The following is a 27,432-nucleotide window of genomic DNA, read 5'->3' on the forward strand; positions in this document are numbered from 1 at the left end:
GTTAATAACAATTGCATGTAAAAAACATAATAAAACAGTATAATTAAGCATTTAAAGTATAAACAATTGCCAAAATAATTTTTTTTCAATTTTATATCACTCCTTGCCGGTTCACTCTGATTCGACACCGTTTCGATCGCGTTTCGACAGCTTTTCGACCGCCTTTCGACAGGCTTTCGACACCGAATTAAGAGGTGCCTAATTTGCTCATTTTTTATTGTTTTAAATTGTTTAAACATTATAATGGACTTTATTTACGATAGATTAGTATTTTTCTTTAAAAAAATAATAGAAAATACATTTAAAGTATAAACAATTGCCAAAATAATTTTTTCAATTTTATATCACTACTGCCTTGAGGACACCGTTTCGATCGCGTTTGACAGCTTTCGACAGCAAAAGAGGTGCCATTCACCTGAGAACATTATAATGGACTCTGACTGATGTCTACACTTTCTAGGTGGTAGATATCTCCTGTCAATTACCGATGCCATGGTACCTCTTTGATACATGGATTGGTCTTGTCCACTTGATTCTCAAAATATTTTTGCAGATAGCATTCTAGACCAACGGTCCCAAAAGTTCCAGAAGTTTTCTCAGTAATCTCCAACTCGTTAATCGGCTATCAGGAACCTCCAAGACATCATCAATGTGGGCACAATGGCCTCGTTTAACAGACATTCTACTTGGAGTAAAATATCGTATACTGCTCTATATATGTCAATAAATGGTCACCAATGACTCTCTTGATATGATGCTTTGATGATTTAACCGCTGACTCCCATTTGCCTCCAAAATGTGAAGAACCAGGAGGAATAAAACCCATAATGTACTGCTCTGGCTTAAAACTAGCTAATTTTTGACTTTTGATGATGCAGTGAACAACTTTTTTCATTCTACATCTGCTCTTACAAAATTGGTGCCACAATCACTATATAATTTTGTACATGAGCCTCTTCTGCTGATAAATCAATTAAAGGCTGCTAAAAAACCCTCAGTCGTGTGATCTGTGGCTAACTCAAGATGTACAGCTGATGAAGAGACAAACAAAACCACAAGATAAGCCTTGTATTTTTGTTACCCTCTCCCTGACCATGTCTTCAACTCAAATTATCTAGCATAGTCCACTCCTGTATGGGGAAATGGTCTCATTTTTAGGAATCTTGATGGTAGTAACTGACCTATTAACTGTTGTGCTTGTTTAGCACGATGACGTACACAAGTTACACATTTGTTGATGAATGATTTTACTGATACTCGACCTCCAACTACCCAGTAATTTTGTGTCAATGTTGCCAGAATCAGTTGGGCTCCTCCGTAATATGTATTTACACATGGAGGTGTATAAGGAGGGTAATCTCCTATGTTAAAGCATAGGCTGTTGGTGAAGCTCACGGAATGGAGCAAGTCAGTACCTTTTTTTGCCGATGGTGGCGCTTTTACTACAACAGTTCTATGGTCACATGGTATTTTTGTTTACATTTTTGGCACTCTCATAATACATGACAATGTGACACATCAAAGTATATGATCATTAAAAAATTAAAATTACCGGTGCTTACATTTAATTTTTTTTTATTTAGTTTGAATGAATCATTACATTATTTTTGCTGTCTAAAAATATTAACACCCACTATAATTTTGCTATTTTCGTATACATTTGAGTTTTGTCTCTATTTGATGATAAATAAATATCGTTGTAACGATGACAAAGTGTATTCATACGAAAAATTATAAAAAAGCTTAAAATTTGAGATCTCAGGTCATGTTTATCACAGCCAATTTTAGGAAATTTATGTCTTCTATGGCATTAAAAATATGAGACAACAAATCAGTAGTTAAATTTTCTCCATACACAGTATGAAGTATCAAGTTTTCAGCTGTAGCTATTATTTTATACAAATTATCACTTGGTTTTAGCAACTTTCCTCTGCTTTTCAATTCTATTAATTTGTCTCTATCTGATGATATATCAGTGGTTAAATTTGAAATACAACTCTCACATTTTGTGAATTTTTTTATTCTCCTTGCAATATACCCAGAAACGTAAGATCTCACTTCATCGTTCGTATATGGTCGAGCATAATCATGATCAAATGGTTCAACGATCAAATTTTGTACATCATCGTCATCACCAATATATGTTGTTTGATTTTGTAAAATAGATTCAAGTTGTGAGATTACTTTTTGTTTTCCACTTGCTTCAGTCTTGGATTTAATATCTTCAGGTTTAAGTAGAGTAATAAGCATTTCATCTGCATTAACATTTGATCCTTCAGGTGGTTTAATCAAGGAGTAAACACTCAACAACCTGAATGCTTGAGCAAAAGCAACAGGAGTAGGGTGACTATTATTTCCACATGCAGTACGAATAATTGAAAAAAATCTCTGGAAAATTAATAATATTTTATAGTGAAATTAAATCAAGTTTGATTTCTAACTACAAATTAAAATTTGTCAATTTTTATACCTTTAAAGCATCCTGGTTTAATCTACATGTCATTATGTATGATAAATTATCGCCTTCTAGATGAAATAAATATTTATGCAAGTCCAATGTTGCCCTGATCGTGACTTTAAGTCCTGTTAGAGTAGAATTAGTAATGGACTTAAAAGTTTTTACATTATTCTTTTTATTATCAGTAATATCCTCAAGTACAATTTTTTTCCAAACATCCAAATAATTTAAAAAATTTTCAAGCTCCTGAAAACAAAAATTATCAAATGAAAAATTCTTAGTCAAATAAAATTAATTAAAATATATATTTTCCAAATTCTATTTACCTTGCGATCATCGGAATCCCATTTCAGACTTTCTCCTGGGGATTTCGAGTTCATAATCCTTAAAACATTATTTATAATTTTAATAATTTCTTTCGATGGATCTGCATCTTGTAAACCAGGTACTCCTTCAGTTTTAAATAACTCCATTCCTGCAGCAATACTAAAGAACTGTAAAAATTTGATATAAATAATTATTTTTTATCATTTCAAATTTCAGCAGATGATAAAAAACAAAATATACTCACTCTAAATGCTCTTCTAACATTCATTTTTTGGAATGGTTTAGGATGAATAACATTGTGTGTAAGACCTGGGCAAACTTTTAAATTATATCCATCTGGATTATCTGCTTTTAGAACTTCATCCCAGTGTGTTAACTTGATAACTCCACTTGGACTCTAAAAAAAATTAAAACATCATTCACGACTGACAAATCATGTATAACCAACTTTGTTTACTTACTTTAAATATTTTTTTCTCAACAATTCTGTTTCTCAAATTTTCAAATCAGAAATGAACCATAATTTTCTGTTCTCATCACATGGGTGTGAACAACAAACGTTTTCTTCATCAACATTGAATTTTGTCCACATAGCTCGATTCCAGGATGCTCCATCAGTTGTTACACCATCAACGAGAAGGCCAGCATCCTCAAGCTTTGTTATACATTCTAATGTTAATTCTTTTAAGGTATCAGATGGAGTTGCACCTTTCGAAAGGAAACATCCGAGTGTTTGCACCCAAGTACCACGAAAAGGCTGGAACATGAAAACCAGTGCATGATTACCTATTTGTCCTTTTTGGCTGGCTGGGGTATGATCTCCTAAACCAACAAATCCTAAGACATCTAGTGTTTTTTGATCAAATGTCACCATTTTACTCAAAGCAATTTCATCAACCAACAAAACACCTGGAATAAAATAATTTCAGTTATTGAAATAATTATTATTGATTGACATTTATTTTTATAAAAATTACCTCTTCGTTCATATCTTGGTTTTGATAAATTTTTTTCTTTTAATCCATTAAAAATACTTTTTTTAAAACCAAATGAACTATCAAATGAACTGATATATTTATGAAGTGTTTGTCTCGAAGGTAAAGGTAATGTTTCATTGTTCCTTAAGCTATCATACAGGCCGGGTCCTTTTATTCTTAACAGCAAGCACTGATAAATCCATTTTATATCATACCTAATACCTTTTTTACCTTCACCAACTTTTTTAGCTGCCTGAAGACATGCTTTTATAAGTGTTTTTTGAGAATCTTTAACATTATGAATAGCATCTTCTAGTTTTTGTTCTTCAACATTTGCACACTTTTGTCGCAGTTCGCCAACATGCGTTTCAAGTGATTCAATCTAAAAGGAAAATTATAGTAAGGATGTTAATGAAAAAAATTATAAATAATACAGGACAATTTTTATGATTCATGATAATAATATTAGCAATAATAATAATAATTTGATGGCACTTTACCTTTTGCTTAAATCGTTTCACTTTCTGTTGCAAAATCTTTTTTTTTAAAACTTTTTTTACTGTAGTAGTTGGTGGAGGTTTTCGCCATTTCTGGGATTCCATCTTTATATTGCATTTCATGCATCTCAAAGTTGGTCGACCTATACTCTGTTTGTTACATGAAGCAATGGCTTCACAAACTGTATCAGAAATAAGTCTAAGACATAAAATAAAAATTTTATTCGTACGATAAAAAATTAATTATTCAAATTATATTTATTTACCTTGGAGAATTTTTTAAAGTGACACATAGATTCCAATTATAAATTGTTGTTAAATAATGAACAACTTCATTTATATTTTCAAAATTATGGTGCAAATAATCTTCATGTACTTGGATAAACTGTATTAAAACTTGAGATTTTAAATTATCATATATTTCAACTCGTCGTAATATATTGTCTGTTCCGTCGGAAAGAGAGGTAAGCGAGAAGAGAGAGAGAAAGAAAAAGATAAATTTTATTTGAGAAAAAATAAGTTTGAAAATGTAAAATAAAATACAAAAAATATATATAAAACATACAACACATTGAGCTAGCGAGTCTAATCTTCTGACGGCACGAGCCGATGCCGACTAATCCCTCAAACTGACAACGTTTGCCATTAGAAAAATGTTGCAGTTTGAGGACAATGAGGATTAGGCCGCTGACCTCGAAGACCACTCAGTCTTTCGAGGAATACCATAAAATACATTTAAAACATTTGGAAATTTTGTCGGGTCCAAGCGATGCTTGGTTATACAAGCGTCGTTTAAAATAATCGAATATGGTGAATATAAGGAACATCGCCCAAAAAAGGGCAACTTTGAAAACTCAGATGACGACCCTCCGGAATTTAATGGACACCGAGTCTATCGAAGAGACAAACATTCGATTACGCATGAATCGAATTACCGAATTATACAAAGAATACGAAATACTCCACGATGAGGCAACGTTCGTGGAGCCGGATAACGAAAACCATCAAGTCGAATATGACATAATACTTGAACGATACTTTACGTTAGCAACTAAGGTAGAATTAATTTCGCAATCAATCGAAGCAACTTCCGTTCCTCCAGAAAACATTCAAAAGAAAAGCAAAATCAAATTACCACAAACTCAGATCCCAAAGTTCAATGGAGAATTTGAGAATTGGTTGTCATTTAAAAATGCCTTTCAAGCTATAATTAGAGCACATACAGAATTAGACGAAATCGATAAATTCCGTCTTCTTGATGATGCCATAATTGGTGAGGCAAAAAAGAAAATTGCAAATTACCCAATTGCCGAATCAAGTTTCGAAAAGGCTTGGGCGACTTTAAAACGGGCTTATGAAGTCAAAAGAATAATTATCTCGCGCCATATAGCATCGTTGATTAATTTGCCCGCCCAAGATAAAGCATCTACCGAAGGTTTAAACAATCTTGTTGATCAATCAAGACTTAACGTAACATGTCTCGAAGCTTTGAACGTACATGTTGGTCCGGAAATGCCCATCGGTCTTTTAGAGTGTAAGTTGCATAGATCCACTGGTCAAAAGTGGGTCAACACACTCGAACGAGACACATTTCCCACTCTGGATTCTCTCTGTGATTTTTTGACTAACGAAGCAATCTGTTTAGCGCAATTCAAGAGAAAAGAATCCGATATTACTGAATCAAGTAAAAAAGTTCAGCCTCCGTCTAAGAAGAGGCGTTTTAATAATAAACCAACAAATAAACCAAATAACACTAATACTCATTCGACATTTGCAATCAGCACATCCAATAATTGCGTCATTTGTAACGACCGGCAACACCCTCTATACACGTGCGAAAATTTTAAAAAATTATCTGTGCCGGAAAGACGTGAGATCGTAAAAAAAGCTAATCTATGTGAAGTTTGTCTTCGCTATCACAGAGGTGAATGCTATCTAAAAAATTGCAGGTTATGTAACAAAAAACATAACATACATTTGCATGAAGATATCCCAGTCTCTTCAAACAGAGAGACTAAGTCCAAAAATGCAGAGAAAAAGAAAGAGTGACTAGCCGGAGAAATTCCTAACGAGCAGGGCACATGTCTAATGACGCGATCACTAAAGCCAGCTGTTCCTCTGCTGACTAGTGCTGTAGTGAGAGCCAAGGGCAGTTCACAAAAATTCATCTTTTGTCGAACTCTTCTAGACACCTGCTCGACCGCTAATTTTATTACTCATAGGCTAGCCTTTCGTTTGAATTTACCGATGAAAAAATGCTCTATCCCTATCAACGGTCTAAATTCAATGACAACCATGACACAAGGTACGTTAGAGTTGACAATTTATGCGCACTCTAGTGACTTTCATCAAACTCTTACATTTTTCTCCATACCAGAAATTGTAAGTATGTCACCCCCCGAACTTTTTCATGACACAAATTTAAAAATACCAAAAAATATAAGATTAGCAGATCCTAAATTTTATATGCCACAGCCAATAGATATGTTGATAGGAGCCGAGCCGACTCTATCTTTGATGTCGGTCGGTCAACATAAATTATCAACTGAAAATTATCAAATTTGTGTACAAAAAACTTCATTAGGTTGGATTGTGGCAGGGACCTCGAGGACTACAGATCAACCTGAGTCCCTATCTTGTCAGCTAACTCGGCTTGAGAAGCAATTAACCGACTTTTGGAGGTTAGAAGAAATCAGTTTTGAAAAACCGAAGGCTGAACAAGATATGTTATGCGAGAACCATTTTATTAATAATATTTCACGGGACCCTAGCGGTAGATATATCGTGAGGTTACCATTTATCAAGGGTGATCACACTCTTGGCGATTCTAGGTCAGCTGCCTATAGGCGCTTCCATACCCTAGAAAATAAATTTCGATCCAACAAAGAATTAAAATTCGAATATTATAAGGTCATGCAGGAGTATATTAATCTCGGTCATATGTCACCTGTCTCAGATGACTCTGATCATAATTATTTTTTACCACATCATGCGGTACCACATCATGCGGTCATTAAGCATCAACCAAGGTTAGAGTGGTCTTCGATGCGTCCGCAAAATCGAACAATAATAAATCATTAAATGACATATTGATGGCTGGCCCGACCATTCAAGACACGATTTTCAATCAGCTGCTCAAATTTCGTTCTCACAGATACGTCATTACTGCTGACATTGAGAAAATGTATCGCCAAATTTTATTGCATAAAGATGACCGCGCGTACCAAAGAATACTTTGGCGCGTAGATGATCAAATAAAAATTTTGGAATTAAATACAGTCACTTTCGGAGTGACGTCGTCTCCTTTCCTTGCCATTCGTGTCATTCATCAATTAGCAAATGACGAGTCAGACCGTTTTCCACGGGCTGCTCATATTTTAAAAAATGATTTATATGTGGACGATCTTTTAACTGGTGCTAGTACGCTCGAAGAAACGCGTCAGCTCCGAGATGAAATAATCAGTTTATTGAAATGTGGTCAATTTAATATTCGTCAATGGGCCTCCAATGACTCAAAAATTGTGTCAGATTTGTCAAATGGTAATATTAATTCCAATTTTTCACTTGATAAAGACTGTACATTAAAAACCCTTGGAATCGCATGGGAAACTAAACCTGATGTGATTCGATACTCAGTCAATTCCATTCAGATACCGGAAAAGGTTACTAAAAAAAATATTTTATCAGAAATTGCCAAAATATTTGATCCACTAGGCCTAGTTGGACCAGTTGTCTTGCACGCAAAAAAGATTATGCAAGACATCTGGCAGGCCAAGGTTGAGTGGGATAAATCAGTCCCTATTCATCTATATACACTATGGCAGACTTTTGTCAAGGAATTGAATTATTTAAATAATATTTCTTTTGATCGTCATATTTTGACTGACATATGTTGTGACGTTCAGGTCCATGGTTTTTGTGACGCCAGTAACATCGGTTACGGTGCATGTCTTTTTTTGAGAGCCACGTTACCAGACCAGTCAGTGCATTGTCGGCTACTTTGTGCTAAATCCAGAGTAGCCCCCTTAAAATTAATAACAATACCTCGTCTCGAGCTTTGTGGAGCTTAGGTATTGGCTCAATTGTATAATGAAGCTTCCAGCTCATTTAAATTTGTGCCTTCAAAAATAATCTTCTGGTGCGACTCCACCATTGTTTTACACTGGTTGAAGACTCCTCCTAATTTATTGAATATATACGTTGCCAACCGAGTAGCAAATATTCAAGAGCTTTCTGGAAAAGCTTGTTGGCGACATGTCAAATCTGAAGACAATCCAGCTGATGCACTATCGAGAGGTCAGCTGCCTAAAGCTTTAGTCGAAAATAAACAATGGAGCTTCGGCCCCTCGTGGTTATACAGAAGCCGAATTTAAAAGGCCTGAGCGGATTGAAATTCTTGACAAAACCACGTTCGAGTATCACAAGAACGTCTGTCTTTTGATTTCTGAACCGCATTTTTCAATTATCAATACTCTAATGAAGAATTGTTCATCGTATCAAAAATTATTGAGAACTTATGCATACGTTAAAAGATTTATTCAGGCCCTTAAATGGCGTCGTTTAAGAGCGACCAATGAATCACCTGTCTTACCGCAAGAATTATTCCTCTCGAGTCAAGAAGTTGCTCAAGCAGAGCTCGATCTTTTAATTTTCATTCAAGGCGTGCATTTTGAGACGGAAATTAAAATTTGCAATTCTCAAATACAAAATAAAAAATCACGTTTCAATAATATGTGTCCCTTTCTTGATGACAAGGGCCTACTTCGTGTAGGAGGTCGTCTGAAACGAGCTAATATTACTTATAATCAAAAGCATCCTATTTTATTACCGTCAAAAAATTATTTTACCGATTTAATTATAAAAGACATCTTCGGCAACTTCATTCAGGAATACAGACCACTCTGAATGCAATGCGTCAACGTTTCTGGGTACTTGACGGAAGAAATCAAGTACGTCAAGTCATACGAAAATGCATGACTTGTTTTCGCTTTGTCGCTGAAGCAGAAAAATTCAAAATGGCTGACTTACCCGAAGATAGAGTAAATGCAAGAAATGTCTTTAAAATTGTGGGTGTCGATTATTGTGGCCCTTTTTTTATTAAAGAGAAAAAATTCCGTAACACTACTAGAGTAAAAATATATGTCTGTGTTTTTGTATGCATGTCTGTCAAGGCAGTGCACCTAGAGGTGGTTAGTGACCTAACGACTGAAGGTTTTTTAGGAGCGTTGCGTCGACGTGGTACACCGGCTAAAATATACTCAGACAACGGTACTAATTTTGTCGGAGCTAAAAATCAATTAAAAGAATTATATGCACTATTAAATTCTGAGGAGCATCAGCATCTGGTTTATAAGTTTGCGTCCTTACACACACCAAGAATATCCTGGAATTTTATTCCACCATTATCGCCACATCAAGGTGGACTGTGGGAATCCACAGTGAAATTATTTAAATATCATCTCAAACGGGTCATAGGTGAATCAATGTTCACTTATGAAGTATTTACGACTTTTACTACTGAGGTAGAGGGTGTTTTAAATTCAAGACCTCTCACTCCGATGTCTTCCGATCCTAACGATCTTAACGTCCTCACACCTGCACATATTCTAATCGGTGAACCCATTCGAAACTTGCCGGAACAAGACTACACCGAGACTCCTACTAATAGATTATCAGCCTGGGAGCATATCACAAAAATGCGACAGCATACTGAATATCTACATGAGTTACAGAAAAGACACAAATGGGCCAACGACACAGCTAATATCAAAGTTGGTGAAATTGTTATCATCGTTGATAAAAATGCTCCCTGTACCAGCTGGCCACTCGGACAAGTGGTTGATGTCTACCCAGGGGATGACCAGGTGGTCAGAACGGCAGTAGTGAAGACAGCTACTGGAGTCTACACTCGATCAGTCACGTTGCTGTGCCCACTGCCATTCAATGACGTCACACCAATTCCAGACTAATAACCACTAGATTTTTTGTTGTCTTCTCTTATTATGTAATCTGTTACAGGAAGAATCGGAACCAGTAAAAATTCAAATTAAAAAAAAAAAAAAAAAAAATTAATGATAATAATAAGGATATTTCTATGTATAATATGCTAAATTCAATTAATCATATTGCTAGGTAATTATTTAATCTAGAACCATGTTATTCGGAGCTAACATCATAAATCAATAATTCAATCAATTAGAGTCTCGATTTGATCATTTTCAATCAATAATTAGAAATTATAATTTCAATTTTTCTAAATGACCAATTTTAATTTGATTATATTTTCAATTTTTAAACTATCGATTGTCATAATTTAATTTATTATAATATGTTTGTAATCATTATATTTGGAATATAAGATAGTGTACTGGCCAGGTTTTACCATGGTTTCCCTGAGCCTTTTAAGGAATCGGGTACACTCAAAAAGACGATGCCATGGGTGCACAAGCACATCGCACTTATACTGATAATTATTATATCAAATTATCAAATATAAAAATACTTTTTTATCATCATGTATCAACTGTTAAATAATTTTAATTTTAAATACAATATTTGAGTTGATCGTGTACTCTCTCAACGGGGGGAGTATGTTCCGTCGGAAAGAGAGGTAAGCGAGAAGAGAGAGAGAAAGAAAAAGATAAATTTTATTTGAGAAAAAATAAGTTTGAAAATGTAAAATAAAATAAAAAAAATATATATAAAACATACAACACATTGAGCTAGCGAGTCTAATCTTCTGACGGCACGAGCCGATGCCGACTAATCCCTCAAACTGACAACGTTTGCCATTAGAAAAATGTTGCAGTTTGAGGACAATGAGGATTAGGCCGCTGACCTCGAAGACCACCCAGTCTTTCGAGGAATACCATAAAATACATTTAAAACATTTGGAAATTTTGTCGGGTCCAAGCGATGCTTGGTTATACAAGCGTCGTTTGGCCTTCTAGAATTTTCCAGATTTTTCATTACTAAGGCCCAGAAGCTGGTTAGCGTCCTGGACCTTTTTTCTAGCATCAGTTGCAGTCGCAATCCCGTAGCCTACGGAACTCTCTTTTGTCACTTGCTATTACAAAAAATCAACTTAAATAATGTCACAAATAAATTGAATAATAATATAAAAATTAAAGAGTAATTTACATGATAATTATTAAACTAGAACAGTAACAAACAAAATTGTTGTGTTGATTATTCAAATCAACTATCCTAAACTCCTTACTAGATATAAATCCCTTAACGGGCAATATATCCAACATTGTCAATTGAAATCGATACAAAAATTACTTTTTTTTTATCAGGGGCTACAGTATGAGCCCAGTTGCAATTTTCAGGATATTTTATATTATTCAGGTTATTGAGTAGAGTATCAAAAGTAAATGGCACTTTACAAAAATTGTGTTCAGTTGGTAGTTCTTCAATTTCCATGTCTTCATGGTCTACAGTCTGAGTTGACGCATGTATCATATGTGATGATGATTTAGTTGGTACATGAATATTACATTGCATTGGTACATATAATTCATACTCATCTGATACATGAACATCAGAGTCATTTTGTTCATGAGCATTACATTGCATTGGTACATAAAATTCATGCTCATCTGGTACATTAACACCAGGTTTAATTGATACATGAACATAAGGATTAATTGGTGCATCAACGATAGATTCATTTGGTACTTCATCATTTGCTTTTATTGCCTCGTTATCACCCTTAAATATTGTATTATCTGAAGTTGAACAGACGTCTGAAGATATAGGGACAGCCTTAGGTTTCAATCGTTTTTTACTACGAGGATATATCCACGTTTCTGAAGGTAATTTTTGAGTAAACTGTGACATTATATCACTTGGATGAAAATGTTTTTCACAAACCAAACTTGATACACTCAGGGAATTCCTTAGCTTTGGGAGATTTGATTTCCAAGCATCAAAAAGTTTAGGATCCTTAAATTGTTAAGAAAATACAAATTAGTATGAAAAATAATATATATATAGGTATATAAATATATATTTCATTAAAATATTACCTTTGGTACAGAAAAAATAGAAATACCATTTTTATTTCCCTTTAATGTTTGACATTCGGAAACAATACATTTTTGTACCATTTTTCGTGCTAAAAAAAGGACACCAGTGATAATAAAATAATTTTAAATATCAGTTATAACTGTAATTAATAATATTCGAATATTTTTAAGATTAAAGCTACATAAACAAAAGGATTGACATATCCATACTTATATCTTATTATAAAAAAAATAAGAACTAACTTACTTTTAAATGCAGACTTATTGATAGTTTTATCAATGTATTATATTATGATCATAGTTTAAATCGTCACATTAATTAATAGCAATTAATAAATAATTATCTTTTGACTTGTCACATTATCATGAAAAAATATAAACAAAAATACCATGTGACCATAGAACTGTTGTAGCAAAAGCGTCATCACCAGCAAAAAACCGTACTGACTTGCTCCATTCTGTGAGCTTCAGTAAATTTCGAGAGATTACCCTCCTTATACACCTCCATGGTATTTACATGACAATCATGTAAAATAAGTTCTGTAAGTCTCGACTCTTTTGGGAGTATGATTGGATTGACAGCCTCAGCTTGTAATGATGATATAACCAATCTACTTCCAACTCTTAACAAACCATCTCTGTCAATGAATGGATTGAGTTTAATCAATGTGCTTGATCTTGATATTGATTCACCTCTGACAGAGTAGTTATCTCTTGAAATTGTTGTTTCTCAAAAAACGACTGATAAAATCTCCTCTACCATGAAGCTGATGATACGCTTTGGTAAGTGTCGAGAATTTTGTCAAATCCAATGTCTGCTAGGTTCTCTTCCCCGGTCACATGATGCCAGATAGCACTTGAAATTGTACTCTGTATTAGTACAACTCTGTTTTGAATGAATGTTTTCCAGCGACTTGCATCTCTTTTTATCTAATAGTAAGTGATAGATGAATCAGTCCACAAATGTGTCTCCACTGATGTCAAACTATCTTGGACATCTTTGACTAACTTCACCGATAATACCGCTGCTGGAAGTTCTAACCTCGGTGTTAAGACCTTGGTATCATTCGAATCGCGTGATCCTGTTTTGAGTGGTGCCAATTTTGATTTAGCTGTTATTACATTGCTCTTAGCTTCACCAAGAGAATTAATGACTACTAAATAGACGACTGCACCCACTACTGCATCTGAAGCATCTCCAAAATCGTGGATTAGTATTGATGAAGTTGATGACTCAAGGTTTAACCATCTCGGTATGGTAATTGATGATAAATGATTAAGTTGTTCGTCAAATTCTCACTATCGATTTAACAAATCAATTGGTATTGCATCATCCCACTAAAGTTTAATTCTCCATAATTGCTGTACCAACAATTTACCTATTGTGATTACTGGAGTGATCCAATCAAGTGGATCAAATAGTTGAGCCACTCTAGCCAACACCACTCTCGTGTTTGTTTTTGGGTTCTTGTATGGGTTGTATATGTAGTTAAAACCTTGATATCCCACGTTAAACCAAGTGTTCTGAATAATGGGTCACCCTCTATAGATGACAGTGATGATTGTTCTTGATGTTTCTCAGCTGATTTATTGAGAGATATTCCTGTTGCTGATCCATTTTCTCAACTCATAACCGCCAAAATTAAACATGTCTCACGTTTGTTCCACCTTCTCTATTCCTCCTTGTATATTATCCGCACCAAGATAAATGTCATCCATATATGAACCGACTGATATAACATTTGCTACCAATGGATCTTTCTCCTCTCGTTCCAACTGTATCAAGGTTGCCAAGGCCAAAAATGGTGCAGGCTTGGTACCATACGTAACAGTTGTTAACTCTTCAATGGGTGGTTTAGGTTAATTTCTACATAATATCCTCTGATATTTTCTATCTATTTAATGTATCTAAATTCGCCTAAACATTTGCTTAATGTCACAAGAAAAGGCAAACCGATATGGCCACTGTGTTAATACCGAAATTAATGGATTCAACAGCTTTGGCCTCTTATACAGGTTATTATTCAATGATTCATCTGTATTTGTCACCTGTGATCCATTGAAAACCACTCTCAGTTTTGTTGATGAACTTGATTCTTTGATGATGCTGTGGTGAGGTAAATAAAAGCAAGATGAATGTACCTGGGCTGGTGATACTTTGGTCATATGACCTAAATTTTTATACTCTCCCATGAGCTCGTTGAAGCTCAGGATTCTTTTCCATCTTTTTCTTTTGATCAATTAACATTTTTTTGGCCAATTTAAATGAATTACCAAAATTAGTGACCTCTTTCTTAAACGGATATCTCGATGAACCAACAACTTGTATCTCGTTTGTAACTTGACAATAACTGTTGTATACGTTACATCTTGCTCAAACGATGAAGCCTCTACTGATGGAAAATGATCTTCCTGATACCAGAATTGTTTGACCAGTTGAAAGAGATCATCGTCTCGATCACACGTTACTCCTTGATGATAACTCTTGTTAGTGTATGATAAATGGTAATGATTTTTCTCAACTCTAAAATTGGCAGATAATATCTAACCTAACTCAGTAATTTGTGCCAATGGTCGATTGATGTTACCTCTGATGACACTGTCTTTTAGAATCCTGCTGCATACATCTGCACCTAAAATTACATCTATTGGAGCAGGTTTGTAAAATGCAGGGTCTGCAAATACAAGTTGTTTGAACTGCTGCCATTTGTGACACTTCACCGATACTGATAGTAGAAGACCTGTTAGTTTGGGTAATATCAATGCAACTACATTACGTGTTACGGATTATTCTTACAACAAGGTACTACAATCATACACATTCCCTCCTAACCCGTTACCCTGTACGGAATAACAAAACAAGCGGATTTTATAAAACTAAGTTAAATATCAGGCTCATTAAGTTATATTATTTTCAAGTTATTACAATATTATTTTTCTAGTTAAACATTCTTCTTTTTTTTTGTTATTTCATAGTAAATATAAATTAATTAGCCTGGTACGTAACAACAGACTGAAGTCTCATATTCGTAGCAAAATTGTCAACTGTATTTAGTTTCTCAAGGATGATTCGCATACGCGTCGTAAGTCGCTCAGCACTGACGCAGGCTCTTGCGGCTATTCTAAAATGAAGACGCAGAATGCTTGCGGCTTGACGCAGAGCCCACGATACTACCTTGCGTCGTTTTAAAAAATAATGATCCGCCATTTTTGTTGACATATTCCACAACAACGTAACTCTCAAATAATATGCTCATTATGTCAGCACTGGTTATATTTATTTTTTCTTTCAATAATAAATTGTAGAAAAAATCATAATTATAGACAATCAAATTATTATTGTCATCGAATTAGTGTAGCTGTAAAAATAATTAGTGGGTTTTTTTCAGGATATTCATAACAATTAGTGAAATGAAAAATAAATCAAAGGACAACATCTTTCAAAATGACATATTTATGAGTAGCATTGCAACAATTAATAAAAGAAATAATTAAAAAAAGCCATCAAGAGCACCAATTTCACCTCTTTTTCCTTCAGGTTTTTTACTTGCAGGGGCAATTGGTTCATCTCCCAAAGCTCCTTGAAGATAGGTGATTGTTCTAAGATGATTTAAAGAAATAAATTAATTGAAATCATATTGTGTGTGTAAAAAAAACTGTTTCTGGCTTGAAAATTAATTATAATTACAGTCTTGGCTGCAAGACTTCATCAAGAAATCTCATCTCTTCAACATGGCACCACTGTTTCAGAGCTGAATAATCTGTTGCAGCAGCACCTGTTTTTTATTTTTCAGCTCTTTTACCCTGCTGTAATAGTCTCTCATATTTTTTCATTTATTTGAAACAGCAGCAGCAGCCAGAGATAGCTCAGGATGACGATCTGTTTCAAAATTAAAATATATAACTAAAATTATCTAATACATTTATTTATCTGTTTATTTATTTATTTATTCATTTACTCGAAGATAAAGCATACCTTGCATCATTCCAACAATATCATCCCAAAGATCTGTCGTGTGTTGCTTGGACCGATTGGACAAAGGCTTGGAATAATCTTGCTCTTTGACCAAAGAGATCAAGTCTGACTCTTGGTCCTGGTTCCAATTTATTGGTTTTTTATTATTCAATACAGCATTTTTATTCTCTTGATTTGTTGGTGGTGTTGATATTGAGTATGACTCTTGATCTGGGTTCCAATTGATTGGTTTTACATTATGTGATGCAGAATTTTTATTTGTTGGTCTGGATTTGTCATTTGTTGCTGTTGTTTTTGAAGGATCAAGATTGATGATCCATTGTCTTGGTACATAGATAATGTTTTAAAATTTGCCAAGCACTGATGGGCCAAAAAGTTCCAGGTACCATCTCCAAATTTGGTCATTACAAAAATGGTTTTGCACACAGGGCACGTTACATTTAACATGTGCGACTACATCATAAAAAAAATATGGATAAATATTGGTCCAAGTAAATTATTAATTAGTTGTTGTTTTATACAAAATTATGTAAATAATAAATTAATAACAATACTCACATTGTCGAGTTCTGACATCTTGATATTGTGACTATGTTGATTGTGTTATTTTTCACATCAAGTTTTATCACATCAAGTACCCTACTACTATTCTCTTCTGCCCTCTTTTGTTTTTATATTTATTAATATACTATATTTATTCGACCCATGGAATAAAAATAATTTCGAATTGATTTTTGATGATTTTTAAGATCCATAAAAGACCCAGAAGAGCTTTATTATTACCAAAAAGCCAATTTAAATTATTTTATAAAATTTTGTGATAGTTTTTAAGTGGTCAGACGTCTTCTAGACCAGCTCAAGCTCATACAAAATTAAAATAGATACAAGGAAACACCTAAATCATGTATTATAAAGGGGAAAAAATAACAAATTAATTGGTAATTTTTATAATTTTGCTAAGTTATGTAACATGTAACACTACTCAACGTAAACATATTAGCTTTGACTACAATAGTCAAAGCAAAGTCTCTGTAAATATCTGCGCAGGTCAAGTGAAATCAGTGAATGAATAAAATATCTTAATTTGTAAGTCAGTTGCTATATAGCTCTCGCCTGGTACTGGCTAACTGCCCATTGCGAGCAAACCAGCATATTTTATATATGTGCAAGCATATCTGTAAATTATTAATAAATACATTCGTAATAAAGTTATTTTGTCATATAAAATATAAATTGAATCTTCGTTAAAAAATAATAATTTATATTCCTTCACTGTAACTTAAATAAATATTTAAATGTAAAGTATTAAAAATTATCAATATTATATATTTGGTATTGGAATCAACCAGAAGGAACATTGGTGAAGCACGTCGTTGGCCATATTGTCCAACGCATACAAATCAGTGCTTATTTGGATCTTCATATCAAAAAAATATATATTGTCAGTATTTTTATATTAATCATTATCTTAAGATTGTAAAAAATTAAATAAATTTCAATTATATAAACTTAAATTCAAGCGTAAGCTTTCAGTTAATATTTATTTTTATTTACATATGTGTTTATTATTATTTTTAATAGATGAATCCTATCAAATTGCTATTTTACAGCTCCTTCATGTTTAAAAAACTTTGTAAATTAGTCACGAATTTTATTTCTAGTAACTGATGAAAGACTTTCTTCAATATCTTCATGCTGTTCATTTAAAGCAACAGCTTCTTCTCTCCACAATTCAGTACCAAACTCATTATCAATGAAGTTGTCTCTACAATTATTTCCACTATTATTATTATCATTTTGTCCTAAATAATTGTGTAGACAAACAGTGCTTTTCACAATACTTTCGGCAGCCTCACGTTTAGCAATAATGGGTTTGCAAAGGATTCTCCGCTCAATATTTTTTTTTCATGTTGCTAAATTCTTATGACAATTTAGCATTGAATCAACTACTTGGTTTCAATGAAGTTTTAATGCTCATAACTACTGTTGTATTTGTCGTGAAAATAAAAAAGTCTGTCATAGTCAAATTAAAAAAAATAGAGGACAATTATATACAACAGATAATTATTTACAAGATTTAAAAATTCTAAGAAATAGCATTAAAAAAAAATCTGTATTTTACGATGTATTTGATATGATCAATTCACCAACTCTTGATCCTTAACATGATAAAGAAGAAGGACGATTTCGTTATACATATAACAGGAAAAATATGATATGACTTAATAAAAGTTAAAAAACATTTTAATATTGATTATTTAAATAATAGAATTTCTGGATTCAACATCGATAAACCAACTGGAGTTAATGTTTCTCCACCAATTGGTATTTATGTATTTAGAAAAAAATGTATGATACTGTCAGGATCAGAAATGTCGTGGTTGGTAATGAATTTTGGCATTCTGGTCGGTTACTGTGTTCCTGAGAATTATAAAACATGGCAATGCACCTGCTGTACTGGAAAAATTAATTGAAAAACATCATGTGTTATATTGTGAAATATTTTAATGTCATCTGGTGGGAAAACTTCATTTTTGGGTGCATTACCCAAACGCCATGAAACAACATGGACCACTTAGATACATAAGTATCATACGAGGTGAAGCGAAACATCGTATTTAAACAAAAATTGCAGCATCAGTTTTATCATGTTGAAATCCTTCTTATACATTAGTTTTAAAGCATCAATTGAATTGGGCTAGTAGAATTATAAAACAAGAACCTATGGAAGACTAAATAATTTTTAGAGTAGAAACAACAATTGACTTGAACATCATCAACCAGGTGCAATGTATCATCATCAGTACCCCTTGGTAGATATTTGCCATGCATCTTAAATATTAGAAACTTTTAAAAATTTCAAATTTCTTTATTGTACAATTGTTTTTTATTACGTGGTTGACAAATAATAATGCAATAATCCAATTTTGACTGTACATACGCGAAATACAAGGTCTTAATTGATGCCGGATTATTGAAACTTCGAGATATTCTAATCACAAACCCCAGTGCAGACATAGCCGACTCAATTGAACCCTCCAGGTGATCACATTACATTCACCTATGTTAACATCTAGTTTGTTCATTACACACCAGCTGAGGAACTTGTTAATGTTATTTTGAAGGAATTGACAGTCTGTTATTGAGACAATAGGTAAAAATAATTTCACGTCAGCAGCATAAATTAGAGTATGACACGATAAATAAGTTGGAAAGTCGTTTATGTAGATGTTAAAAAAAAGTGGGCCCAGGTTAGAACCTTGGGGCACCCCTGATACCCCATGGTTTACTTGTTGTGTAACAGCTATCTCATCACACATTTCTATCTGTTGGAGCTGTTGCAATTGTTGTTTTTGTTGTTGTTGTTGTTGATGATGTTCCGTTGCTTCATCTGGACGATCTTGAAACGACCGTTGATGAACTTTACCGTAGAATTGGTCACACCTGACTGAGCCAACTGTTTCTTGAGATCGTTTCTTTGTTGTAGTTGATGTGGTGCAAAATTGTTCGAGATGTAAATGCTGTTCATCCAATCCGTTCAACAATCCAATGATTGTTTTTTGCCTCGAGGAATTTTTGTGTGAACAGTTCTTTATTAGTGATATTATTAAACCTGACTTTCGTCATTTTGAGCTTGGTGAGTGTACCAGAAAAAGAAATACAGGAAAAGGCAAGGGTTACCTTGCCCAATAAAGGTGTGACATTATTGAGCACGACGCTAACTAATTCATCTACCTTACCTCTATTCATATCCAGACGCTGTTTATCACTAATATTACCATCAGCTTCAGGAATTCCAAATATAACAATGTTCGTCATTCTGTTTATTAATTCAGAGCTATTGTTATTATTTTTATCAGTGCTGTTTATTTTATCATCCAAGATTTTTTGTATCTGTTCAGTTTGAGTATCAGTTTTGGTTTGTAACTGTGTCACAGTGTTATTTAACTGAGTAACAGCCAGTTTTGCATGGTTGACCTCACTTTTGATAAGCTTGAAATTCTCAATAAAGTCTGTAGTTAAATTAGCAACTTGTGCGACAACACCATCAATTTTGTTATTAAGTTTAACAGCTGAATCCGATATTGCTGTATTCATGTCTATGGTCAAAGACTTTGTTAATCCATTAATATTTTTATTTGATCAAGTAAAGATGTTTCAGTTTTTTCAGTTTTTTTAGGTGGTCTACCAATTGGTTTAGATATTTTATTTACATCTACAGTTGTCTTTGTAATGGTTTTACTTGATTTTTTAACTGACTTTCTCATCATTGTTGACAATGTCAACAGACTTATCAAATGACACACTGCGCCTGTGTGGTGATCTAAAGGTAGACATAATGTAACTGTCACTCCGATCAGCAAAAATTAGTTTTTAATACGTTTCTAATACGTATCTTAAAACTTTTGAAAAGGATCTAGAGCGTTTCTTGATTGGTTACAGAAACGTTAAAAATGGACAGTGGTCAATGACAGAAACGTTTCGGATTGATTTTCTAGAACTGTATTTGAACGTTCCGTAAACGTTTCATATACATTCTAATTTCATACATCAATACGAATCAGATGTGTTTAATAAATATATTCAAAACGTTTAGTAAATATTATTCGATACGTTATGAATCCGTGTATACGCAATCATTCAAAAGCGTTTTCCAGATATATATAGCAAATATATTCCTAAAACATTTAATTATGATTTTTACGGAACGATATTAACATTTTTTTAGTATAAAAAAATAAAAAAAAAAAAAAACCATTACAAGTATTACGGTTTTATTTGATTATCACACATTGACAGTTATATCTATATACAACAGAATATTTGAAGAATTCTGAAATTTTTAAAAAAATGAAACGGCGAAAAGGGATTCGATCCAGTGATGAGTAGTTTCTCCGTGTCTGTCTTGTGTTCTATCCGCTTGACCACGACAAGTTTGGTGAAGGCATATCTTAAGAACTGTCTTTAGTTTTGTCGCGAATTATTATTTTTTTTTTTGACATTTCTTTTATTCTATTTTTTTTTATTTGATTTTATGAGCAATTTTTTTCGTATTCTACAACAATTGTGTTAATAAAAATAGTATTAATTTTTTTAAAAAACGAGCACTAGGTGATGAATTTTTTCGGGAAACGGCCAAATTTTGTAGATAGATTTTGTTAATGATTTGAAAAAGTAAAAATTTTAAGTGTATAGAAATGCTCATATAGAAATCACATACTTATAGTACTAGTTATCGAACAGATTTTATAAGAATGTCTCGGAAATGCATTCACAACGTTTCATATATCTTTTCTTGGTGAACGGTAGATGGCGTATCAAACGATATTCAAACGATGTAGTGTCCTTATTTTAGTTGCCATTTCTCTTTCTTTCTCTCTTATTTTTTACTTACTGTTACTGACAAAACATCTTTTTCAAGGACTTATCATAATCAAAATTTTGTTAATATTTTATCAATTTTCTATTTAATTTTTTATCAGACTCAACAATTTAAATCCTCAATAAATATTTCATCTCGCGACTAAATAATAAGAAAAAAAACCAATTACAATTCCTCATAGTTCACCGGAGTTTGTGGGTATTTGAGTCACTGATGGGCATTGTTCCCACAAATTCAAATCAATTTCTCTCTCGATTTGTCAACGAGTATGGGCAAATTATGAGACGTAATGGTATAATTTTTAATAACGAAATAATAAGACTCACTCCAAGAACGTTCATAGCCGATGGTCCTGGTCGTGCAATGGCTTTGTGTCACAAAGGTCATGCTGGCTATAGTGCTTGTTCTAGGTGTACAATTATAGTGATACCTGCTCCAGGCAAAAGGAAGGTCATTTTTTTTTATAGAAATATTTTTTTGCGAAACGAAAGAGATTACTATAATGAAATCGACCACGAAACCCATAGCGTTGGGCCGCAAAGTGTTTCCTATAGAATTCCGGGATTTCAAGTAGTCTATAATACGGTATTTGATATTATGCACACAGTTTTCCTTGGTGTTTGTAAACAATTTTATGCCGCACTAGTTATCGGAAAATACAATAAAAATCTTCAGCTCAACGAATATAATATGGAATTAATATATGTTCGCTTAACTTTAATCTCCGATTCCGATCCTCGCGAGTTTTCCCGTCACCGGGTAGATATAAAAAATTATTCTCGACGAAAAGCCACCAGTGCCGTCAGCAACTTTTACACACTGGTTCTATATTTCTCCGAAGTATCATTCATCCAGCTATTTATACACATTTTCTTAAGCTTGCAACTGCTTTGAAAATTTTTGTCCGTCCAGCTACAGAAAACGGAATTATTATTGCCGAAAAACTTTAAGTGTTATTTGTAAAGGGTTGCAATGCAATATATGGTCTCAATTTTTATACATACAATTGTCATATTCTCCTTCATTTGAGAGAAGATGCTAGACGCCTAGATCCTAGATTCAATGACAGCATTTAAATATCAAAATAATCAGCAATATTTTTGTCACTGTATAGAAAAACCTCATCAATATTTACAACAAATTAGAAATAGGCGTGCAGAAAAATCTGCACTACAACTACCTATTGTTATCAATAATCAATATTATACCCAAGGTAAAAAATGGTATGAAAATAATTTACCTTCTTTTATTCCCGCTAACACGCTTCAATACCGAACACTTAAATGTCCTAAATTTTTAATTAATATTGATGACCGAGATAATACACTTATACTAAATGATAGTTCTCTGTGCATTGTTCAAAATATGATTAATTATAACGGGCAGATTCAACTTCTTCTCAAACGATTTATACCACCGAATGAGTCTTTTTTTAATGTGAGATTGCCATCTATACTATTCGGGGTTTGTAAATGCACGGTACTTTCAGATGTTATGGACCTTGTCAGAGTGAATGAACCCCCACGGAAATATTTTATAAAAATTTTATAAAATTTGGGCAAAAAAAATAAAAAAGCTATGTAAAAAATTTATAAAATTTTTATAAATATTTTGCTTTTTTTTTGATAAAATTTTTATAGATATTATAAAAATAATATATATAAAATTTATATAATTTATATAAATATTGTAAAAAATATTTATAAATATTTTACAAAATTTTCGTATAAAAATTAGTGAAAAAAGATAAAATTTATATAAAGTTTTTACAAAGTTTATGTAAAAATTTTATGAACAATTTATATAATTTTTATAAATAATATGAAAAATATTTATAAATATTTTTTAAAATTTCCGTATAAAAATTAGTGAATAAAAATCAAATTTATATAAAATTTTTACAAAGTTTATGTAGAAATTTTATGAAAAATTATATAAATAATAAAAAGTATATTTGAAATTTTTTTTTGAATATATATATATATATATATATATTTATAGCAACTTTATACCTAAAAAATATGAATAAATATATTACAATTAATATAAAAATCAATAAAAATCATTATATATTAATATAAATTTTTTTATTTGAATATATTATAATCAATGCACTGAATATTACAAAAAATTTATTTTTCTGCTGTTGGTTCAGTATTGTCTTCAGTCTATAAAATAAAAAAATAAAAATACAATTTAGAGAGTTGACGTTAATAAAAAAATAACAACTTCAATATTATCATTAAAAAGTTTACCTTTGAATCTCTTTGTTTTCTGAATTGTGATAATCTTGTATTTATATAAGATCCAAACTGTGCATAATTGAAAGATTTTTCAAATCGTTGTCTAACATTTTCTAAAAAAAAAGGTAAGTATTATTATTATTATTATTATTATTATTATTATTATTATTATTATTATTAATTTTTTTACCTGTTATAACATGAAGGGTGGTCTCGTTCAACTTCTTAAATTTTTCTTTGTTACTTTTGTTTTTTGATGAGCCTCTTTCGTAATTGCTTTCTAATAAAACTTTTTCTTCAAATGAAGCTCTTACAAGGGCCCACCCCATAGCTGTGAAAGTTAATTTTGATTTCGCATCCTTCCACTGATCATAAGAAATTTCGATTTTATTTTCACCTGCCGTCAGAATTTTTATTTGTGACTGAAAAAAATTACAATAAAAAAAAAAAAATCAAATTAAATGATAATTTAAATAAACTATTATTAATTACTTTTTTATTAGAAGATTTTGTCGCTTTTTCAAAACAATCAACTGATTCTTCTGTAGTCTCTGAATGTTTTGGTTTTTTTGAAGATTCATTTTTATTAAAGAAATGAATAATATCAGCTGCAACTAAAATAATAGGTTAAAAAAAATAAGTATTATTATTAGAATATATAAATAAAGATAAAAAAATTAATACAAAATAGAATTATAGTTACAGGCTTTCAAATCAGCTTTAGTCACATATTCATTTTTTTCTTTTCCATCAGTAAGTGTTGGCCCTGTTAGAAGTTCGACATTTAAGATTTCTGATGATTCGTTTTTATCATCAAGTTCAGTTTCACTTATCTATGAAATAATAACAATAAAAGTTTTAAAGAGAATGAAAACAAAAAAATAAAATTATCATGCATAAAATAAAATTATTCAATTAATATTGACAAATTAAATAGAATTAGAATAATAAATTAAACTAGACTTATGAATTATAAACAAAAATATGAATGAATGAATTTGATAAAAAAGAAATTTATAGAATATTACGTAATGGATTATCAACTTGTCAAAACAATCAATAATAAACGTTAATTTGAATATTAAAAAAATACAATTAAAAGTCAAAAATTAAAATATAAATCTAGTTGTTTACATAATAAAAATAAATGATTATTTTTCTTTTTGTACCATATGAATCCAACAAAAAAAAAAAAAAATTTGTGTATAAATATATAGAAAAAAAAAAAATATTGTAAATATTTAATTTCCTCAGTGGCACACAATGATTTATCAACTGCATTAGGAAAATAAAAATACTTTTTTGGAAATTAAATAAATATTTTTTTAAATTAGTAGTTTTGTTTTAAATAAATATTTTGAAGAATTAAACTCTTGTGATTATATGTTATTATTAATAATAACTTATTAACAAAATGAATTTATCCAATTGTTGTGATAAGAAAAAAAGTTGATATATTGGAATGAATAAAATAATTTAATTATAAAGAAAACATTTATAATTGAAATAATCATCAACTGTTGTTACAGCTAATAGTGCATATGGTAATGATGGTGATGTATAAAGTGCAACTTCAAGTAGTGATTTTTTATCATGTGTCAAACTCAAATTATTTCTAAACATTTCAAATCTCTCAACTAATATAACATTGCTAATTTTATACTTTCATTAATTCTACTATTGATTAATGTTCAATAAATAAAATAATTATATAAATTATGTATTTTAATAATTAATTGTTGAAGTTAAAAATATCAGTTTTATTTTGTAATTATTTAAATGCTATTATCAATTATTTTTATTTTTTGTTTTCAAGTAATTTTTCAAAATAAAATAATATATTCAATAACGAAATCAATTCATTGATAAAATATTTTTCTAATGACATTTTAATATTTTTTTTAATACCATGAGGATAAAAGCAAAAGAAATTAATAAAAAAATTGGTATAGAGAACCAAGATGTCCTGAATTGTTAGGTTAAAAAAATAAATTCATCTTGTTTTTTTTCATGAGAAAAAAATTAAAATTTATCAACCAGCTAACATATTTAATAAATAAAAAAACCCCATACTAATAATGACACTATAAAAAATTGTGGAACATTGACTGAATTTAACATATAAATAATCATCAACTGTTGTTACAGCTAATAGTGCATATGGTAATGATGGTGATGTATAAAGTGCAACTTCAAGTAGTGATTTTTTATCATGTGTCAAACTCAAATTATTTCTAAACATTTCAAATCTCTCAACTAATATAACATCGCTAATTTGACACTTTCATTAATTTCAAAACTTATTGTTTTTTCATTATCAATATTTTAATTTATGTCAAATTTTATAAATACCTTTCTTTTCTCGATACATTTGCGTCCTCTGTTCCTGGCACCATGTGCTTAGCCATTGGTAACAAAGCAGTTTGTGTTTTGCCCGCGTTTACGTCAATGATATTCATCATTTTTTCTAATTTTTTAATCGAACCTGAATAAATTATATTATTATTGTTAATTAAAAAAATCGCATTCTTCATTTTCAATTATACATTCATTATGACTTTTCATATACTTGACACTTGTATAACAATGGCTTCAAAGACCTCCCATCCGCCAACAGGTTTTTTCCCAGGTTCATGCCATTCTACTGGGAATGGTTGATCAAGTTCGTATTCATCATTTTCATATAATTCATAATTAAAATTTTTAATGTAAGATATTGGGTATCCGACAGTATATCGTCCTTTATCTTTTCCTTGTGTCCATTGGACGATGGCAAACATTTCTTTTTCCATTTTTCTAAATAAAAATAATAAATCATGAAATTATAATACGTTGTTGAAAACATTGATTAATTTATTTATTTAAATTAATAATTAAAATAATGAATTAATTAAACGAAGAAATAAAAAAAATTCAGACATAAAATATTTATAAAAAAAAAAAAAAAAAAAACTACAAAGAAAACTTGTTCAGACAAGTTGAGACACTATCATTTTTATGAAGATCACTGTGATTTTTAAAATCATAAAAAATAACAAATTCAATATATATTACCACCTATCTGTTTGTATGTGTATATTGACTAAATAAATTACATTACTGAAATTTATAAACACTATTCATTTGTATAAATCTACATGTTTATATATATATATATTTAATACAGTACCTTTTATTGTTTTATCAAACTTTTTTATATTTATTATAGCTATTCTTTTATATTTACAACACTAACCTCGAAATATAAATAAAAAAAAATAGTTGTTTTAAACAACAAAAGTTTATTTGTCAGTCGGCAAATCAATTCTTAATATTACTTAGTCATAAAGTTTTTTTCTCGAAAATATCATGCCTCATCGGAAAAAAAGAGGACCATATAAACGCTATTTAGCAAAAGATAGTTGCTTAAAAATGCCTCGTCGGACGAAAAATTATATAAATAAAAAAATCAAATTCGATGACAGCGATAGGTATAAGTTTATCTTTATGTTTTTTTTTCTTTATATCTACTCGTAATAGTCCTATGAATTTTTTTTCTTAT

The 27,432-nt window shown here is 31.3% G+C and overlaps 2 protein-coding genes and 1 long non-coding RNA gene across 3 annotated transcripts; all 3 read right to left on the bottom strand.

Moving 5' to 3' along the window:
* Nucleotides 1–3,981: 3,981 nt before the first annotated feature.
* Nucleotides 3,982–4,686, bottom strand: LOC122851896. The gene is made up of 3 exons (XR_006373749.1): nt 4,526–4,686; nt 4,263–4,458; nt 3,982–4,144 (listed from the first exon to the last, which is right to left on the bottom strand). It is a non-coding gene; the product is annotated as an uncharacterized LOC122851896 (long non-coding RNA).
* A 6,806-nt stretch (nt 4,687–11,492) lies between these two features.
* Nucleotides 11,493–12,710, bottom strand: LOC122850847. The gene is made up of 3 exons (XM_044149906.1): nt 12,537–12,710; nt 12,290–12,378; nt 11,493–12,206 (listed from the first exon to the last, which is right to left on the bottom strand). Exons 2-3 carry the CDS (start codon nt 12,368–12,370, stop codon nt 11,493–11,495), a joined length of 795 nt encoding a protein of 264 aa, XP_044005841.1. The 5' UTR covers nt 12,371–12,378; nt 12,537–12,710.
* A 3,409-nt stretch (nt 12,711–16,119) lies between these two features.
* On the bottom strand, nt 16,120–20,363 carry LOC122850848 (probable serine/threonine-protein kinase dyrk1). Its single transcript, XM_044149907.1, has 5 exons — nt 19,947–20,363; nt 19,525–19,855; nt 17,912–18,067; nt 16,266–16,550; nt 16,120–16,169 (listed from the first exon to the last, which is right to left on the bottom strand). Exons 1-5 carry the CDS (start codon nt 20,361–20,363, stop codon nt 16,120–16,122), a joined length of 1,239 nt encoding a protein of 412 aa, XP_044005842.1.
* Between the last annotated feature and the right edge of the window lie 7,069 nt (nt 20,364–27,432).

Source organism: Aphidius gifuensis, linkage group LG3, assembly GCF_014905175.1.
Source record: "Aphidius gifuensis isolate YNYX2018 linkage group LG3, ASM1490517v1, whole genome shotgun sequence".
Classification (NCBI taxonomy): Eukaryota; Metazoa; Arthropoda; class Insecta; order Hymenoptera; family Braconidae; genus Aphidius; species Aphidius gifuensis.

Excerpts from the sequence above, each read along its gene's own strand:
- LOC122850847 (XM_044149906.1), bottom strand. The coding sequence starts at position 12,370 with ATGGTACAAAAATGTATTGTTTCCGAATGTCAAACATTAAAGGGAAAT. Across the intron at positions 12,207-12,289 it reads CTATTTTTTCTGTACCAAAG|GATCCTAAACTTTTTGATGC; the intron begins GTAATATTTTAA and ends TAACAATTTAAG.
- LOC122850848 (XM_044149907.1), bottom strand. The coding sequence starts at position 20,363 with ATGAATACAGCAATATCGGATTCAGCTGTTAAACTTAATAACAAAATT. Across the intron at positions 16,551-17,911 it reads AGTTACTAGAAATAAAATTC|CAACAAATGACAAATCCAGA; the intron begins GTGACTAATTTA and ends CAAAAACAACAG. Across the intron at positions 16,170-16,265 it reads TATTGTTGGAATGATGCAAG|ATCGTCATCCTGAGCTATCT; the intron begins GTATGCTTTATC and ends ATTTTGAAACAG.